Below are 21,685 nucleotides of genomic sequence, written 5' to 3' on the forward strand. Positions count from 1 at the left end.
GACCACCACCCCGGTCTGCCAATCCAGAGGTACCGCCCCCGATGTCCACGCGATGCTGCAGAGTCTTGTCAACCAAGACAGCCCCACAGCATCCAGAGCCTTAAGGAACTCCGGGCGGATCTCATCCACCCCCGGGGCCTTGCCGCCAAGGAGCTTTTTAACTACCTCAGCGACCTCAGCGACCTCAGCCCCAGAAATAGGAGAGTCCACTACAGATTCCCCAGGCACCGCTTCCTCAAAGAAAGACGTGTTGGTGGGATTGAGGAGGTCTTCGAAGTATTCCCTCCACCGATCCACAACATCCGCAGTCGAAGTCAGCAGAACACCATCCGCACCATACACGGTGTTGATAGTGCACTGCTTCCCCTTCCTGAGGCGCCGTATGGTGGTCCAGAATCGCTTCGAAGCCGTCCGGAAGTCGTTTTCCATGGCTTCCCCGAACTCTTCCCATGTCCGAGTTTTTGCCTCCGCGACCGCTAAAGCTGCACACCGCTTGGCCCGTCGGTACCCGTCCACTGCCTCCGGAGTCCTATGAGCCAAAAGAACCCGATAGGACTCCTTCTTCAGCTTGACGGCATCCCTCACTGCTGGTGTCCACCAACGGGTTCTGGGATTACCGCCACGACAGGCACCAACAACCTTGCGGCCACAGCTCCAATCAGCCGCCTCGACAATAGAGGTTCGGAACATGGTCCACTCGGACTCAATGTCCCGCACCTCCCTCGTGACATGTTCAAAGTTCTCCCGGAGGTGTGAATTGAAACTCTCTCTGACAGGAGACTCTACCAGACGTTCCCAGCAGACCCTCACAATGCGTTTGGGCCTGCCAGGTCGGTCCGGCATCCTCCCCCACCATCGCAGCCAACTCACCACCAGGTGGTGATCGGTAGAAAGCTCCGCCCCTCTCTTCACCCGAGTGTCCAAAACATAAGGCCGCAAATCCGATGACACAACTACAAAGTCGATCATGGAACTGCGGCCTAGGGTGTCCTATCGTAAATGTTTCATATATTTTTAGACCATGATTTCACTTTTGAGGGGGGAGAATCTCCGGGAATGAGGACTATGAACATCAAAGGGTTTGGTTAGCATGTAGCTAAGCTGGAGCTAAATCCTGTCAGCTAGCTCACTTTACCGGGTTTTTGACGTAATACCTCAAAGCCGAGACTAATCCGTGAACGACATGAACTATATCATTTGTGGGGGAAAGTATTTCAAACTGGATAATTGTTGCCAGCATTTGGCTAAGAGGTTCGCCAGGAATCCATGCTAATGTTAGCCGCTCATGCTAATGCTAACACATACAATTTTATATGTTCTAATCATACAACGTGTGCACCTTTATTGGGAAAATTTATATTTTTGTTATATCGTGTAGTAGCCAGTTAGCATGCTAATGTAGTTAGCATGTTAGCATGCTAATGTACTAACATTAAATACCAAAAAAGAAAAAGTGGCACTTTTATATTGTAACTATCATAAATGTTTCATATATTTTTAGACGATGATTTCATTTTTGAGGGGGGAGAATCTCCAGGAATGAGGACTATAAACACCAAGGACTATAAACACCAAAGGGTTTGGTTAGCGTGTCGCTGGAGAGAGAAGTAAGAATGTTGTTGCCATGGAAACCAGCCCCCATCCAACACACTGGGAAGACCCTCCCCCAAGACCAGATTCTCTCTCCAGGACTCGGCCGAACCCTGGACTTGTTCCAGACCTAATGTGTTCCCCAGACTTGACGAGCTCAGGAGCGGACTTCACGCTACAAACACGTGGGAAGTTCTACCAAACTTTTAGAGGAAAAATGTGCCTCAAAAATGAAAGTAATGCAGGATAATTAGGGACCGAATTGGGACAGAAGACCCTATTGTATTTCTAAGGTTTTATTATTATTATACCGCCGCCTCTTTGAGCTGTAATTTGACCCCCTAACATGCTTCAAAACTCACCAAATTTAACACACACATCAGGACTGGCGAAAATTGCCATCTAATCAAAAACTCAAAATTGCGCTCTAGTGCCCCCTAGGAAAAAACAGACAAAACTGCTTGTAACTTCCGTTAGGAATGTCGTAGAGACATGAAACAAAAACCTCTTTGTAGGTCTGACTTAGACCTACATTTCGTACTCTGACATCCTTCAGGAAAAATCTACAAGAAATTGGCAAAAACCCCTTCAAAACAAAAGTTTCCTAAAATATGTATTTTTGCCTGTTTGAGCTGTAACTTGACCCCCTTAAAATGCTTCAAAAGTCACCAAACTGGACACACACATCAGGACTGGTGAAAATTACGATCTAATAAAAAAAAAAAAACAATAACCCAAAACTCAAAATTGCGTTCTAGCGCCCCCTAGGAATAAAACACTGACAAAACTGCTCTTGGGAAGAAAATACAGACAAAACTGCTTGTAACTTCCGTTAGGAATGTCGTAGAGACATGAAACAAAAACCTCTATGTAGGTCTGACTTAGACCTACATTTCGTACTCTGACATCCTTCAGGAAAAATCTACAAGAAATTGGCAAAAACCCCTTCAAAACAAAAGTTTCCTAAAATATGTAATTTTTGCCTGTTTGAGCTGTAATTTGACCCACTTAAAATGCTTCAAAACTCACCAAACTGGACACACACATCAAGACTGGCGAAAATTACGATCTAATAAATAAAAAAAAATCAACAACCCAAAACTCAAAATTGCGCTCTAGCGCCCCCTAGGAATAAAACACTGACAAAACTGCTCTTGGGAAGAAAACACAGACAAAACTGCTTGTAACTTCCGGTAGGAAATATTTTTGTCTTCTAAAATTTAGTGGGTGTGGCTTATATACTGGTGCGCTTTTTAGTCTGGAAAATATGGTAAATTTTCCACCAAATGGGGGAAAAAATATGTTATTTTGTAGAGTAACAGATACTACATTGCTTCATTTGGAAACAATTAAGGTATGTAAATAAACATTTACAGAATATTTCTGTGTAAATTACTCATTTTACAACATTTATATCTGTGACTTATAGTTCAGTGCGGCTAATATACGGTAATTTTTTTTTCTTTTAAAATTTAGTAGTTGTGCGGCTATTATATATGCTTTTTAGTCTGGAAAATATGGTACATTTTCCACCAAATGGGGGGTGGAAAACATGTTATTTTGTAGAGTAACAGATACTACGTTGCTTCATTTGGAAACAATTAAGGTATGTAAATAAACATTTACAGAATATTTCTGTTTAAATGACTAATTTCACAAAATATATATATTTTCCAACAAATGGGGAAAAAAATATGGTACAAAAGACAAAATATTTGTGTCTTCTAAAATTTTGTGGGTGTGGCTTATATACTGGTGCGCTTTTTAGTCTGGAAAATATGGTATATTTTCCACCAAACGGGGAGGGGGAAATATGTTATTTTGTAGACTAACAGATACTACAATGCTTCATACGGAAACAATTAAGGTTTTTAAATAAACATTTACAGAATATTTCTGTGTAAATAACTAATTTCACAAAATATATATCTGTGACTTATATATAGATATTTATTTTCTTCTAAAATTTAGTGGGTGTGGCTTATATACCTGTGTGCTTTTTAGTCTGGAAAATATGGTAAATTTTCCACCAGATGGGGAAAAAAAATATGTTATTTTGTAGACTAACAGATACTACATTGCTTCATTTGGAAACAATTAAGGTATGTAAATAAACATTTACAGAATATTTCTGTGTAAATAACAAATTTTACAACATTTATATCGGTGCGGTTAATATACGGTAATATTTTTTTTTCTTTTAAAATTTTGTGGGTGCGGCTTTTATATGCGCTTTTTAGTCTGGAAAATATGGTAAATTTTCCACCAAATGGGGGAAAAAATGTTATTTTGTAGACTAACAGATACTACATTGCTTCATTTGGAAACAATTATGGTATGTAAATAAACATTTACAGAATATTTCTGTGTAAATGACTAATTTCACAAAATATATATATTTTCCAACAAATGGGGAAAAAAATATGGTATGAAAGACAAAATATTTTTGTCTTCTAAAATTTAGTGGGTGTGGCTTATATACTGTACATACCTTATTTAAGGTATGTAAATAAACATTTACAGAATATTTCTGTGTAAATTACTCATTTTACAACATTTATATCTGTGACTTATAGTCCAGTGCGGCTAATATACGGTAATTTTTTTTTCTTTTAAAATTTAGTAGTTGTGCGGCTATTATATATGCTTTTTAGTCTGGAAAATATGGTATATTTTCCACCAAATGGGGGGGGGGGGATGATATGTTATTTTGTAGAGTAACAGATACTACAATGCTTCATACGGAAACAATTAAGGTTTTTAAATAAACATTTACAGAATATTTCTGTGTAAATAACTAATTTCACCAAATATATATCTGTGACTTATATATGGATAAGTATTTTTTTTCTTCTAAAATTTAGTGGGTGTGGCTTTTATATGCGCTTTTTAGTCTGGAAAATATGGTAAATTTTCCACCAAACGGAGGAAAAAATATGTTATTTCATAGACTAACAGATACTACATTGCTTCATTTGGAAACAATTAAGGTATGTAAATAAACATTTACCGAATTTTCTCTGTAAATAACTCATTTTACAACATTTATATCTGTGACTTATAGTCCGGTGCGACTAATATACGGTAATATTTTTTTTTCTTTTAAAATGTTGTGGGTGCGGCTTTTATTTGCGCTTTTTAGTCCGGAAAATAAGGTAAATTTTTCACTAAATGGGGGGTGGAAAACATGTGTATTTTGTAGGGTAACAGATACTACATTGCTTCATTTGGAAACAATTAAGGTATGTAAATAAACATTTACAGAATATTTCTGTGTAAATAACTAATTTCACAAAATATATATCAGTGACTTATATATAGAGAAGTATTTTTTTGTAAAATTTAGTGGGTGTGGCTTATATACTGGTGCGCTTTTTAGTCTGGAAAATATGGTAAATTTTCCACCAAATGGGGGAAAAAATATGTTATTTTTTAGACTAACAGATACTACATTGCTTCATTTGGAAACAATTATGGTATGTGAATAAACATTTACAGAATATTTCTGTGTAAATAACTCATTTCACAAAATATATAAGTGACTTATATATAGAGAAGTATTTTTTTCGTAAAATTTAGTGGGTGTGGCTTATATACTGGTGCACTTTTTAGTCTGGAAAATATGGTAAATTTTCCACCAAATGGGGAAAAAAATATGTTATTTTGTAGACTAACAGATACTACATTGCTTCATTTGGAAACAATTAAGGTATGTAAATAAACATTTACAGAATATTTCTGTGTAAATAACTCATTTCACAAAATATATAAGTGACTTATATATAGAGAAGTATTTTTTTCGTAAAATTTAGTGGGTGTGGCTTATATACTGGTGCACTTTTTAGTCTGGAAAATATGGTAAATTTTCCACCAAATGGGGAAAAAAAATATGTTATTTTGTAGACTAACAGATACTACATTGCTTCATTTGGAAACAATTAAGGTATGTAAATAAACATTTACAGAATATTTCTGTGTAAATAACTAATTTCACAAAATATATATCAGTGACTTATATATAGATAAGTATTTTTTTTCTTGTAAAATTTAGTGGGTGTGGCTTATATACTGGTGCGCTTTTAGGTCTGGAAAATATTGTAATCTTCCACCAAATGGGGGGGGGGGAACATGTTATTTTGTAGACTAACAGATACTACACCAACTCAACATGTTTAGCGAGCAGCTAAGAAAGACTGAGCCCCATCAGGTTTGGTTTTGTTGGAGTCGGTGTGGACTTCAGAGGTGGTTCCAGCCCAGTCCAGAGAGCCAACAAAGTCCTCGTGGTCATCCCGCCTCCATGAGAGGACGGCAAGAAGACAAGGAACAAACACAAGTGGCCTCAATGGATGTCAGAAGTTCTTGTGTGGTCTTGTCCCCCCGACACTGCACTCCATGACCTAGTCCAGGTCCAGGTCCAGGCCTCCCGGGCAGCAGGCGGACCGACCAACAAACAAATGTAGTCCCAGGTCGCCGCCTGCCTACTTCTGGGAAGCAGCGGTTTCCCGGCAACCATTTTGCAGAGAAGGAGCACATAGGAGGAGTGAGTGGTCAACGCTAACAATCTCTGGCCTCAAAACCTTGGCACAGGTCTTTATCCTCTGCTGAACTCGCATGTTTTTCCTGCTCCCCTCTGGGAACTTAGACTTCTTCCAAAAGTTGAACAACATGAGTCAGGACTGAAAAGTACTTTGTTTGATGTGGATAGTCCTGCCAGCTTCTACAGACCCTGGACAAGGAGGGCAGGCTAGACCTTGGACAAGGAAGGCAGGCTAGACCTTGGACAAGTATCCACCTAATGACAGATCCGACATACAAAGCCCAAATGCAGTCAAGTTGTCAGGTTGTGTAAAGACAAAATATTTCATCTTCACACTGACAAACTTGATATCAACACATGATATCGCACACAAGAAACCTTGCTGCAAGACTGCTTGTATCGCACATGGTATCGCACACAACCTCTACTCAGGACTGCTTGTATCACACATGATATTGCACGCAAGTAACCTTGCTGCAGGAATGCTTGTGTTGCACATGATATTGCACACAATAAACACATTACAGGACTGCTTGTATCGCACAGGATATCGCACACAAGTAACCTCACTGCAGGGCTGCTTGTATCGCACATGATATCACACACAAATAACCTCACTGCAGCACTGCTTGTATCGCACATATCACACATAAGTAACCTCGCTGCAGGACTGCTTGTATCACACATGATATCGCATGCAAGTAACCTCGTTGCAGGACTGCATGTATCGCACATGACATCGCACACAAGTAACCTCGCTGCAGGACTGCTTGTATCAAATATGAAATCGCACACAAGTAACCTCACCGCAGGACAGCTTGTATCGCACGTCACACACAATAAACACATTGCAGGACTGCTTGTATCACACATGATATCGCATACAAGTAAACACTTTGCAGGACTGCTTGTATCGCACATGATATTGCACACAAGTAACCTCACTGCAGGACTGCTTGTATCGCACATGATATTGCACACAAGTAACCCAATGAGGATGAAGGCGATGTGGACTAGGGACCTGGGAGTGGTGCTGGACTGCCATGGTCCAAACACAGGTGTAGTTCAGGTGTAGTTCAGGTGTAGTGCAGGTGTAGTGCAGGTGCAGTGCAGGTGTAGTTCAGGTGCAGTGCAGGTATAGTCCAGGTGTAGTGAAGGTGTAGTCCAGGTGTAGTGCAGGTGTAGTCCAGGTGAAGTGCAGGTGTAATGCAGGTGCAATGCAGGTGTAGTGCAGGTGCGGTGCAGGTGTAGTGATAGTGTTGTCCAGGTGTACTTCAGGTGCGGTGCAGGTGTAGTGAAAGTGTTGTCCAGGTGTACTTCAGGTGCGGTGCAGGTGCAGTGAAGGTGTAGCACAGGTGTAGTGCAGGTGCAGTGAAGGTGTAGCGCAAGTGTAGTCCAGGTGTAGTGAAGGTGTAGTCCAGGTGTAGTGCAGGTGTAGTGCTGGTGCGGTGCAGGTGTAGCGCAGGTGCAGTGCAGGTGTAGTCCAGGTGTAGTGCAGGTGCAATGCAGGTGTAGTGCAGGTGTAGTCCAGATGTAGTGAAGGTGTAGCGCAAGTGTAGTCCAGGTGTAGTGAAGGTGTAGTCCAGGTGTAGTGCAGGTGTTGTCCAGGTGTAGTGAAGGTATTTTCCTGGTGTAGTGCAGGTGCGGTACAGGTGTAGTGAAGGTGTTATCCAGGTGTAGTGCAGGTGCGGTGCAGGTGTAGTGCACGGTACAGGTGTAGTGAAGGTGTTATCCAGGTGTAGTGCAGGTGCGGTGCAGGTGTAGTGAAAGTGTTGTCCAGGTGTAGTGCAGGTGCGGTGCAGGTGTAGTGAAAGTGTTGTCCAGGTGTACTTCAGGTGCGGTGCAGGTGCAGTGAAGGTGTAGCACAGGTGTAGTGCAGGTGCAGTGAAGGTGTAGCGCAAGTGTAGTCCAGGTGTAGTGAAGGTGTAGTCCAGGTGTAGTGCAGGTGTTGTCCAGGTGTAGTGAAGGAATTGTCCTGGTGTAGTGCAGGTGCGGTACAGGTGTAGTGAAGGTGTTATCCAGGTGTAGTGCAGGTGCGGTGCAGGTGTAGTGCACGGTACAGGTGTAGTGAAGGTGTTATCCAGGTGTAGTGCAGGTGCGGTGCAGGTGTAGTGAAAGTGTTGTCCAGGTGTAGTGCAGGTGCGGTGCAGGTGCAGTGAAGGTGTAGCACAGGTGTAGTGCAGGTGTGGTGCAGGTGCGGTGCAGGTGTAGTGAAAGTGTTATCCAGGTGTAGTGCAGGTGCGGTGCAGGTGCAGTGAAGGTGTAGCACAGGTGCAATGCAGGTGTAGCGCAGGTGTAGTTGTACTCACCGGCGCCTCGATCTTGATGAGGGCGATGTCGGACCTTTCGTCCACGTCTTTAATCTTGGTGTCGTAGATGGCGCCGCTGTTGAGCTCCACCTTGACGCGGTGCTTGTTGGCCACCACGTGGGCGTTGGTCACGATATGACCGTCCTCCGACACCACGAAGCCTGAGCCGCTGGCCACCGCCACCTCTCGCTTGGAGTAGGTCATCCTTGCAGGGGGACAACAGCTCGCTTACAAGCCACACCCACTACATTACAAGCCACACCCACTACATGGAGAAACTACATCTATTGTTGATAATAGAAGATGTCATTATTGGTATTGTTCATGATCAATAGTGATATTTCTATTGGTGTTTGTATTGACCCATTTGGAGTGTAATAATGCTCATTGTCATTTCTGTATTTTTATTTATTTCACTAACTGCTTCTTTGATATCACTTTTACCATCATATTTGTACAAACCCCGTTTCCATGAGTTGGGAAATTGTGTTAGATGTAAATATAAACAGAATACAATGATTTGCAAATCCTTTTCAACCCATATTCAGTTGAATATGCTACAAACACAACATATTTGAATTTTTTTTTTTTTTTGCAAATAATCATTAACTTTAGAATTTGATGCCAGCAACACGTGACAAAAAAGTTGGGAAAGGTGGCAATAAATACTGATAAAGTTGAGGAATGCTCACTTACACTTATTTGGAACATCCCACAGGTGTGCAGGCTAATTGGGAACAGGTGGATGCCATGATTGGCTATAAAAACAGCTTCCCAAAAAATGCTCAGTCTTTCACAAGAAAGGATGGGGCGAGGTACACCCCTTTGTCCACAACTGCGTGAGCAAATAGTCAAATAGTTTAAGAACAACGTTTCTCAAAGTACAATTGCAAGAAAACGGTCCATAATATCATCAAAAGGTTCAGAGAATCTGGAGAAATCACTCCACGTAAGCGGCATGACCGGAAACCGACATTCAATGACCGTGACCTTCGATCCCTCAGACGGCTCTGTATCAAAAACCGACACCAATCTCTAAAGGATATCACCACATGGGCTCAGGAACACTTCAGAAAACCACTGTCACTAAATACAGTTGGTCGCTACATCTGTAAGTGCAAGTTAAAGCTCTACTTTGCAAAGCGAAATCCATTTATCAACAACATCCAGAAACGCCGCCGGCTTCTCTGGGCCCGAGATCATCTAAGATGGACTGATGCTAATTGGAAAAGTGTTCTGTGGTCTGATAAGTCCATATTTCAAACTTTTTTGGGAAATATTCGACATCGTGTCATCCGGACCAAAGGGGAAGTGAATCATCCAGACTGTTATCGACGCAAAGTTCGAAAGCTAGTATCTGTGATGGTATGGGGGTGCATTAGTGCCAAAAGGCATGGGTAACTTACACATCTGTGAAGGCAACATTAATCCTGAGAGGTACAAACAGGTTTTGGAACAACATATGCTGCTATCTAAGGGCCGTCTTTTTCATGGACGCCCCTGCTTATTTCAGCAAAACAATGCCAAACCACATTCAGCACGTGTTACAACAGTGTGGCTTCGTAAAAAAAAAAAGAGTGTGGGTACTTTCCAGGCCCGCCTGCAGTCCAGACCTGTCTCCCACCGAAAATGTGTGGCGCATTATGAAGCGTAAAATACGACAGCGGAGACCCCGGACTGTTGAACGACTGAAGCTCTACACAAAACAAGAATGGGAAAGAATTAGTTTCCTCAGTTCTCAAACGTTTATTGAGTGTTGTTAAAAGAAAAGGTGATGTAACACAGTGGTGAACATGCCCTTTCCCAACTACTTTGGCACGTGTTGCAGCCATGAAATTCGAAGTTAATTATTATTTGTAAAAAAAAAATTTAGTTTATGAGTTTGAACATAAAATATGTTGTCTTTGTATAATATTCAACTGAATATGGATTGAAAATGATTTGCAAATCCTTGTATTTTGTTTATATTTACATCTAACACAATTTCCCAACTCATATGGAAACGGGGTTTGGAGAAGGTGGAGAGTTGGAAGGTGGTGGAGGGAAAAGAGAAGATGTCAGGACAGGAAACATCTTCTGCTGAAGGATCTGTGGCTGAGTGCACAGGTGGCCTGTAAACTCTGCAGAGAGAAAACACACACACACACGTGCACATACAGAAACACACGTGCACGTACACATGTACACACAAACACAGATTTACTCACACGTACACACAGGTACATGTACACGTTCCCACATGTACAAACACACACACACTTACAGTACACATTCCAACACGTACACACAGGTACATGTACACAGGTACATGTACACACACATGTATAGGTACACACAGGTACACAGGTACAAGTACAGAGGTAGAGGCACATGCTTCTTACTTGCGGTAAAGTTCAATGTGAACAACAGCTGGAGCTATTTTCTCCACCACGTCTGCGATGAAGTTGTATTTGTGCCTGGGACTGTCTGGGTTGTCTTCTGCTGCGCACACACACACACACACACACACACACACACAAAGACACACACACACACACACACACACACACACACACACACACACACACAGTTTAGATGTGAGCCAAGTAAAAACAAACACAAATCAAAGTGACATGCTTACTGATGCAAACACTAACAACCTCCAGGACTTTTGTGTGCTTCATCCTGACTCCATCAGCTCCCATACACATTCACATATACATATATATATACATATATATATATATATATATATATATATATATATATATATATATATGTATATATATATATATATATACACACATGTATATATATATATATATATACACATACATACATATATAATCATATGCATATATTTATTTATGTATATATGTATTTAAATATGTATTTATTTATATATGTATATATTTATATATATATAAATATATATACACACATATATATACACACACATAATATATAAATATATATCTAAATATATATGTGTATAGACATATATGTACACACACATACATATAAATATACATACATGTGTATATATACACACATAAATATATGTACATACACACATATACACCTAAATACACACACATACATATATATACACACACAAATATATATCTACATATATATGTGTATATATACATATACACACACATAGATACATATATATATATATATACACACACACATATATATACATACATATATCTACATATATACACATATGTACTTATATATATATATATATATATATATATATATATATATATATTTGTGTGTATATATATGTACACATATATATATATATATATATATATATACACACACACACATATATATGCACCAGCACCCCCTGTGACCCCAAACGGAATAAGCGGTACATAATGGATGGGTACACACATACATATATATATATATATATATATATATATATATATATATATATATATATATATATATATATATATATATATATATATATATATATATATATATATATATATATACACATACACACATGCATATACACTATACACATATATATATATATATATATATACACAGATATATAAATATATATATATACACAGATATATAAATATATATATATACACAGATATACATACATAATTACACAGAGAGAGAGAGAGAGAGAGAGAGAGAGAGAGAGAGAGAGAGAGAGAGAGAGAGAGAGAGAGAGAGAGAGAGAGAAGTATATATGTATATATATATGTGTGTACAGTCAGGTTATTTGAGGAGATGAGGTCCTTCCCACCAAGCAGATCCTCATTGGCTGCAGCAATGTTGGGCAAGTCAGGAAATGTTGCAAGCTACACCTGCTCATTAAGTTACACCTGCTCATTAAGTTACACCTGCTAATTATGTTACACCTCCTCATTAGGTTGTGTAAGCAGGAGACACTTTCATGGTGTTATATGGAGAGACCACACACTGCTTTCATCCTTCACGGTCATTTCAAGTTCTTAGAGCCTCTGGAGGGACAATTTACATGTCAAGCCAAGGGAAAACCCCCTTCTTTAAAAGTCCCCAACAAGGTACATAAAAACATCAAGTTGCTATAGCAGATACATAATAATATATAGCCTTGTTATAGCAGGTACATAATACCATCAAGTTGTTATAGCAGGTACAAACCCCGTTTCCATATGAGTTGGGAAATTGTGTTAGATGTAAATATAAACAGAATACAATGATTTGCAAATCCTTTTCAACCCATATTCAGTTGAATATGCTACAAAGACAACATATTTGATGTTCAAACTCATAAACTATATTTTTGTTTGCAAATAATAATTAACTTCGAATTTCATGGCTGCAACACGTGCCAAAGTAGTTGGGAAAGGGCATGTTCACCACTGTGTTACATCACCTTTTCTTTTAACAACACTCAATAAACGTTTGGGAACTGAGGAAACTAATTGTTGAAGCTTTGAAAGTGGAATTCTTTCCCATTCTTGTTTTATGTAGAGCTTCAGTCCTTCAACAGTCCGGGGTCTCCGCTGTCGTATTTTACGCGTGATAATGTGCCACACATTTTCCATGGGAGACAGGTCTGGACTGCAGGCGGGCCAGGAAAGTACCCGCACTCTTTTTTTTACGAAGCCACACTGTTAAAACAACTGTCTTGCTGAAATAAGCAGGGGCGTCCATGATAACGTTGCTTGGATGACAACAAATGCTGCTGCAAAACCTGTATGTACCTTTCAGCATTAATGGTGCCTTCACAGATGTGTAAGTTACCCATGCCTTGGGCACTAATACACCCCCATACCATCACAGATGCCGGCATTTGAACTTTGCGCCTATAACAATCCGAATGGTTATTTTCCTCTTTGTTCCAGAGGACACCACGTCCTCTGTTTCCAAATGTCATTTGAAATGTGGACTCGTCAGACCACAGAACACTTTTCCACTTTGCATCAGTCCATCTTAGATGAGCTCGGGCCCAGCGAAGCGGCGGCGTTTCAGGGTGTTGTTGATAAATGGGTTTGGCTTTGCACAGTAGAGTTTTAACTTGCACTTACAGATGTAGCGACCAACTGTAGTTACTGACAGTGGTTTTATGAAGTGTTCCTGAGCCCATCTGGTGATATCCTTTACACACTGATGTCGGTTTTTGATGCAGTACCGCCTGAGGGATCAAAGGTCCATAATATCATCGCTTACGTGCAATGATTTCTCCAGATTCTCTGAACTTTTTGATGATCTTACCAATCGTAGATGATAAAATCCCTAAATTCCTTGCAATAGCTTGTTGAGAAATGTTGTTCTAAAACTGTTCGACAATTTGCTTACAAATTGGTGACCCTCACCCCATCCTTGTTTGTGAATGACTTAGCATTTCATGGAAGCTGCTTTTATACCCAATCATGGCACCCACCTGTTGCCAATGAGCCTGCACACCTGTGGGATGTTCCAAATAAGTGTTTGATGAGCATTCCTCAACTTGATCAGTATTTATTGCCACCTTTCCCAACTTTTTTGTCACGTGTTGCTGGCATCAAATTCCAAAGTTAATGATTATTTGCATTAAAAAAAAATGCGGACCCTTACTGAGGTATTGAGTAGGTGACCTGTGCTGGACGTTCGGTCCAAGAAGTAAGACGGCTGCAGCGTCGGGCCGCGTAGTTTCCATCCACCCATCCATTTCCTACCGCTTGTCCCTTTCGGGATGCCAAACTCAACCTTCCACGTTTCCCTGCAGCTGTGGAAAAGTTGAGTGCAGGCGTGGAAAAGGGCAGGCTGGTCTTGCCTGGCAGACGAGCCCGAGGGCCGCATGTCCCTCACATCTTGCCTGGCAGACAAGCCCGAGGGCCACATGAGTGACAAAGCAAGGACCGCCGCAGCCGCAGCCGCACGCCGCTTTCATGTGCGTGTGAACCTCCCCCCAAACTACCGCTTACTAATTTGCTCTCTTCCTGCGTGCCGTCTAGGCGAGGAGAGGCGCTGGCTCGCAATCAAAGGCAGACGTGCCGTCATGTCTTTTAGGCCTGACAAGTGGACGTGGACGGGAAGGACACACCACCTCGGACTTGTGCACACCACCTTGGACTTGTGCACACCACCTTGGACTAGTGCACACCACCTTGGACTTGTGCACACTACCTTGGACTTGTGCACACCACCTTGGACTTGTGCACACCACCTTGGACTTGTGCACACCACCTTGGACTTGTGAACACCACTTTGGACTTGTGCACATCACCTTGGACTTGTGCACACCACCTTGGACTTGTGCACACCACCTTGGACTTGTGCACACCACCTTGAACTTGTGCACACCACCTTGGACTTGTGCACACCACCTTGGACTAGTGCACACCACCTTGGACTTGTGCACACCACCTTGGACTTGTGCACACCACCTTGGACTTGTGCACACCACCTTGGACTTGTGCACACCACCTTGGACTTGTGAACACCACTTTGGACTTGTGCACATCACCTTGGACTTGTGCACACCACCTTGGACTTGTGCACACCACCTTGGACTTGTGCACACCACCTTGAACTTGTGCACACCACCTTGGACTTGTGCACACCACCTTGGACTTGTGAACACCACCTTGGACTTGTGAACACCACCTTGGACTTGTGAACACCACCTTGGACTTGTGAACACCACCTTGGACTTGTGCACACCACCTTGGACTTGTGCACACCACCTTACACTTGTGCACACCACCTTGGACTTGTGCACACCACCTTGAGCTGCAATATTAAACTTATTTCTGTTACAATAACGTTACGCTCTTGCAACCTGTTTAGGCGCTGAGCTGCGATGTCAAACTTATTTCTGTTACAATAACGTTACGCTCTTGCAACCTGTTTAGGCGCTGAGCTGCGATGTCAAACTTATTTCTGTTACAATAACGTTAGGCTCTTGCAGCCCGTTTAGGCGCAGAGCTGCGATATCGAACTTATTTCTGTTACAATTACGTTACGCTCTTGCAACCCGTTTAGGCGCTGAGCTGCGATGTCAAATTTCTTTCTGTTAAAGTAATGTTACGCTCTTGCAACCCGTTTAGGCGCTGAGCTGCGACGTCAAACTCAATTCTGTTAAAGTAATGTTATGCTCTTGCAACCCGTTAAGGCGCTGAGCTGCAATGTCAAACTTAATTCTGTTAAAGTAATGTTACGCTCTTGCAACCCGTTTAGGCGCTGAGCTGCGATGTCAAACTTATTTATTTTATAATAACGTTACACTCTTGCAACCCGTTTAAGCGCAGAGCTGGGACGTCAAAATTATTTCTGTTACAATAACATTACGCTCTTGCAGCCCGTTTAGGCGCTGAGCTGCGATGTCAAACTTATTTCTGTTACAATAACGTTACGCTCTTGCAACCCGTTTAGGCGCTGAGCTGCGATGTCAAACTTATTTCTGTTACAATAACATTACGCTCTTGCAACCCGTTTAAGCGCTGAGCTGCGACGTCAAACTTATTGATTTTATAATAACGTTACACTCTTGCAATTCGTTTAGGCACTGAGCTGCGACGTCAAACTTATTTCTGTTACAATAACGTTAAGCTCTTGCAGCCCGTTTAGGCGCTGAGCTGCAATGTCAAACTTCTTTCTGTTAAAGTAATGTCACGCTCTTGCAACCCGTTTAGGCGCTAAGCTGCAATGTCAAACTTATTTATTTTATAATAACGTTACACTCTTGCAACCCGTTTAAGCGCAGAGCTGGGACGTCAAACTTATTTCTGTTACAATATCGTTACACTCTTGCAACTCGTTTAGGCGCTGAGCTGCAATGTCAAACTTCTTTCTGTTAAAGTAATGTTATGCACTTGCAACCCGTTTAGGCGCTGAGCTGCGACGTCAAACTTATTTCTTTTATAATAACGTTACGCTCTTGCAACCTGTTAAGGCGCTGAGCTGCTATGTCAAACTTATTTCTGTTACAATAACGTTATGCTCTTGCAGCCCGTTTAGGCACAGAGCTGCGATATCGAACTTATTTCTGTTACAATAACGTTACGCTCTTGCAACCCGTTTAGGCGCTGAGCTGCAATGTCAAACTTCTTTCTGTTAAAGTAATGTTACACTCTTGCAACCCGTTTAGGCGCTGAGCTGCAATGTCAAACTCAATTCTGTTAAAGTAATGTTATGCTCTTGCAACCCATTTAGGCGCTGAGCTGCGACGTCAAACTTATTTCTTTTACAATAAGGTTACACTCTTGCAACCCGTTTAGGCGCTTAGCTGCGACGTCAAACTTATTTATGTTACAATAACGTTACGCTCTTGCAACCCAATTAGGCGCTGAGGTGCGACGTCAAACTTATTTATTTTATAATAACGTTACACTCTTGCAACCCGTCTAAGCGCAGAGCTGGGACGTCAAACTTATTTCTGTTGCAATAACGTTACACTCTTGCAACCCGTTCTGCCCAGAGCTACGATGTCAAACTTATTTCTGTTACAATAACGTTAAGCTCTTGCAACCCATTTAGGCGCTGAGCTGCGATGTCAAACTTCTTTCTGTTAAAGTAATGTTACGCTCCTGCAACCCGTTTAGGCGCTGAGCTGCGATGTCAAACTTCTTTCTGTTGAAGTAATGTTACGCTCTTGCAGCCCGTTTAGGCGCTGAGCTGCGACGTCAAACTTATTTATTTTATAATAACGTTACGCTCTTGCAACCCATTTAGGCGCTGAGCTGCGATGTCAAACTTCTTTCTGTTAAAGTAATGTTACGCTCTTGCAGCCCGTTTAGGCGCTGAGCTGCAATGTCAAACTTCATTCTGTTAAAGTAATGTTAAGCTCTTGCAACCCGTTTATGCGCTGAGCTGCGACGTCAAACTTCTTTCTGTTAAAGTAATGTTACGCTCTTGCAACCCATTTAGGCGCTGAGCTGGGATGTCAAACTTCATTCTGTTAAAGTAATGTTAAGCTCTTGCAACCCGTTTATGCGCTGAGCTGCGACGTCAAACTTCTTTCTGTTAAAGTAATGTTACGCTCTTGCAACCCATTTAGGCGCTGAGCTGCGATGTCAAACTTATTTCTTTTACAATAATGTTACACTCTTGCAACCCGTTTAGGCGCTTAGCTGAGACGTCAAACTTATTTCTGTTACAATAACGTTACGCTCTTGCAACCCGTTTAGGCGCTGAGCTGCAAAGTCAAATTTATTTCTGCTACAATAACATTACGCTCTTGCAACCCGTTTAGGCGCTAAGCTGCGACGTCAAACTAGCTTCTTTATTTTGAAAGGTACCGGAAGGTATGGAAACACATTCCGGTGCCAGTACTACAATACTGGTATCAGCAAAACTACAACAACTGCATTGCAATCACAGGCAAACCTGACTTAACATGCATTTCCACTTCCTTTTAAGACTTATCAGTGCAGCCCGATTAGGCAGAAACACTAAAAACAAAAAATATGTCTCTGAAGTGGCAAATGATACATTTCTACATTAAAGTTCAAAGCACCCTTGATCAAACACGATACTTTTACTTCCATTATAAACTTTTCCTGCAGCCCGTCTAGGCAACCAAATACAATGAAACCTATAAAAATTGTTGAATTTGTTGAGCGTTTTTGTTTAAAAAAAAACCCCAACAAAATCATCTTCAGTAAATAAACAACAATGACAACAGCGTGCAAACAACCATCGCGCAAGATTGGACTTTTACTTCTTGTTAAGAGTTTTCCTGCAGCCTGTCTAGGCAGCCAAATACAGCAGAGCCTTTAAAAACACAACATGTGCCTCCTAATCGCATAGAAACAAAAAAACACTGGAGTTCAAACCACCATTGCTCCACATGGGACTTTTACTTCCTGTTCAGAATTCCCTGCAGCCTGTCTAGGCAATCAAAAACAGTGGAACCTCTAAGAACAAGCTAATTTTTTTGGGGTGGAAAAAAAACCCCCTATAAAGCCTGAAAACATATTTGTGCTTAACATGGGGCATTTACTGTTAATAGTTTTTCTGCAGCCCATCTAAGCAACCCCCCCAATAAACACTGAAAACCAAAAATACGTTTTTTAAGTTAAAAAAAACAAAAACATGTTTTGTCATTCAACCCAACAATGCTCAACTGAAAATATTAAATTCCTGATAACATTTTTTTTCCTGCAGCCCGTCTAGGCAACCACATAAAGTGAAAACCCCTCTATAAAAGTGCCTGTGAGTTGCAAACAATCTTGGTGCTCAATGCAGAACTGTTGAAATGGGACTTTTCCTTCCCTCTAAGAGTTTTCCCTCTAGGCGGCCAAGTACAGTGGAAAGTCTAAAAAGTAAAAATATGCCTTTGAGGAGCAAAAAAAATCACTTTTGAGCAAAAACAATGTTGCTCAAAGTTAACTTATACTTCCTGATAAAAACTCTTCTGCAGCCCATCTAGGCAACCACATACAGTGGAACATTCATTTAAGAAATACGCCTCTCAGTCACAAAAAATCGTCAACTTCAAACCCCCATTGCTCAACATGGGACTTTTTGCTTCCTGTTCAGAGTTCTCTTGCAGCCTGTCTAGGCAACCAAACAATGGAACCTCTGAAAACCAAAAAAAATATGCTTCTTTATCACAAAAAAAACCATTGGCGTTTGAACCACCGCTGCCCAAAATGGAACTTTTACTTCATTTTAGAAGTATTCATGCAGCCCGTCTAGGCAACCAAAAACAGTGGAAGCCCTAAGACAAAAAACATACTTGTAAACGTTGCAAAACAAAAACAAACATTGGCATTAACCTCAATTGTTCAACATGCGACGCAGCCTGTTGAGGCAACAAAACGTGTAAGCGCTAAAAGCTCCAAAATATGCGTTTTTGTCGCAATAAAATGGACGTTAAAACATCATCTCTGAAAATGGGACTTTTACTTCCTGTTAAGAGTATTCATGCAGCCCGTCTAGGCAAGTAAATGCAGTTTTACATCTAAAAATAAGAAATATTTTTCTCGGTTGCACAAAATCTTGCGAAGTTTAAAACACTTTTACTTGCTTTTAAGAGTATCCATGCAGCCCGTCTAGGCAACTAAATGCAGTTTTACATCTAAAAATAAGAAATATTTTTCTCGGTTGCACAAAATCTTGCGAAGTTTAAACCACTTTTACTTGCTGTTAAGAGTATTCATGCAGCCCGTCTAGGCAACCAAATGCAGTGGTACATCTAAAAATAAGAAATATATCTGTGTCGCAAAAAATCTTGAACTTTAAATCACCTTTGCTGAGAATGGGACTTTAGTTCCTGACAAGAGTTTGCATACGCAGCCCGTCTAGGCAACAATGGGATCTCTAAGGGAAAAAAATCGGTTTAATTACATTAAACAAGGGGTCACTAACGCGGTGCCCGCGGGCACCAAGTCGCCCGTGAGGACCAGATGAGTCGCCCACTGGCCTGTTCTAAAAATAGCTCAAATAGCAGCACTTACCAGTGAGCTGCCTCTATTTTTTAAATTTTATTTATTTACTAGCAAGCTGGTCTCGCTTTGCTGGACATTTTTAATTCTAAGAGAGACAAAATTCAAATAGAATTTGAAAATCCAAGAAAATATTTTAAAGACTTGGTCTTCACTTGTTTAAATAAATTTACTTTGCATCTTTTAACTTTCAGAAAGACAATTTTAGAGAAAAAATACAACCTTAAAAGTGATTTTATGATTTTTAAACACATATACCTTTTTACCTTTTAAATTCCTTCCTCTTCTTTCCTGACAATTGAAATCAATGTTCAAGTAAATTTATTTTTTTTATTGTAAAGAATAATACGTAAATTTTATTTTAGTTCTTCATTTTAGCTTCGGTTTTTTCAATGAAGAATATTTGTGAAATATTTCTTCAAACTTATTATGATTAAAATTCAAAAAAATTATCCCGGCAAATCTAGAAAATCTGTAGAATCAGATTTAAATCTTATTTCAAAGTCTTTTGAATGTCTTTTTAAATTTTTGTTTTGGAAAATCTAGAAGAAATGAGGATTTGTCTTTGTTAGAAATATAGCTTGGTCCAATTTGTTATATATTCTAACAAAGTGCAGATTGGATTTTAACCTATTTAAAACATGTCATCAAAATTCTAAAATTAATCTTAATCAGGAAAAATTACTAATGATGTTCCATAAATTCTTTTTTTTGTTTTTTCAAAAAGATTCGAATTAGCTATTTTTTCTTTTCATTTTTTTTTTGGTTGAATTTTGAATTTTAAAGAGTCGAAATTGGAGATAAACTATGTTTCAAAATTAAATGTTCATTTTTTTCCTGTTTTCTCCTCTTAAACTGTTCAATAAAGTGTTTTTTTCATCATCTATTCTCTACAAAAAAACCTTCCGTGAAAGGAAAAAAAATGTACGACGGAATGACAGACAGAAATACCCACTTTTTAATATATATATATAGATTTATTCATTAAAGGTAAATTGAGCAAATTGGCTATTTCTGGCAATTTATTTAAGTGTGTATCAAACTGGTAGCCCTTGGCATTAATCAGTACCCAAGAAGTAGCTCTTGCTTTCAAACAGGTTGGTGACCCCTGCATTAAACATTGAATTTAAACCATCATTGCTCCAAATGGGACTTTTACTTTCTGATAGTTTTTCTGCAGCCCGTCTAGGCTTGGACGTCACAGACTGACCGAATACATCAGGGGTGTCAAACTCAAACACAGAGTGGGCCAAAATTTTAAACGGAACAAAGCCGTGGGCCAAGGTTGAACAAATGAACCTTTTAATAGGGACCCAAACAAGTTTTGCATTAAATATTGAACCAGCAAGGCTTATATAACTTTAGTGACATGCAAAATCCAGTTTCAAATAATAATAATAATAATTTAAAAAATATCAATGGCATATCAAATAAAATGTAAATAAAAATGTTATGCCTTTTTTTCCATTTGCAATCTTCTGAGATAAATATCATTGTTTTCCCCACAGGCTAATAATACATTTGAAAATAAAATAACAATAATGAATGAACCAAACATTCAAGCCTTGAAGTAGCAAGAGAAAATTCATGAATAAAACGTTAATTATTGGTCAGTTTGCTGGAAGTTTCCCGGAAGAGTTAGTGCTGCAAGGGGTTCTGGGTATTTAGTAGAAGCTTTTAAGTCTCACCTTAAAACTCATTTGTATACTCTAGCCTTTAAATAGACTCCCTTTTTAGACCAGTTGATCTGCCGTTTCTTTTCTTTTTCTTCTATGTCCCACTCTCCCTTGTGGAGGGGGTCCGGTCCGATGGCCATGTACTGCTCGCCTGTGTATCGGCTGGGGACATCTCTGCGCTGCTGATCCGCCTCC

General features: G+C 40.2%; 1 protein-coding gene across 1 annotated transcript in view; it reads right to left on the bottom strand.

The window, feature by feature from the left end:
• Positions 1 to 21,685, bottom strand: part of LOC133559659 (serine protease HTRA1B-like) — a 56,167-nt gene that overhangs the window by 31,071 nt on the left and 3,411 nt on the right. The window contains exons 2-3 of the mRNA XM_061911631.1: positions 10,818 to 10,917; positions 8,437 to 8,641 (exon numbers count right to left, since the gene is read on the bottom strand). Of these exons, the coding sequence (XP_061767615.1) occupies positions 8,437 to 8,641; positions 10,818 to 10,917 (305 nt within the window). The remainder of the gene's footprint in view (positions 1 to 8,436; positions 8,642 to 10,817; positions 10,918 to 21,685) is intronic.

Source organism: Nerophis ophidion, linkage group LG09 (assembly GCF_033978795.1).
Source record: "Nerophis ophidion isolate RoL-2023_Sa linkage group LG09, RoL_Noph_v1.0, whole genome shotgun sequence".
In the NCBI taxonomy this organism is placed as follows: Eukaryota; Metazoa; Chordata; class Actinopteri; order Syngnathiformes; family Syngnathidae; genus Nerophis; species Nerophis ophidion.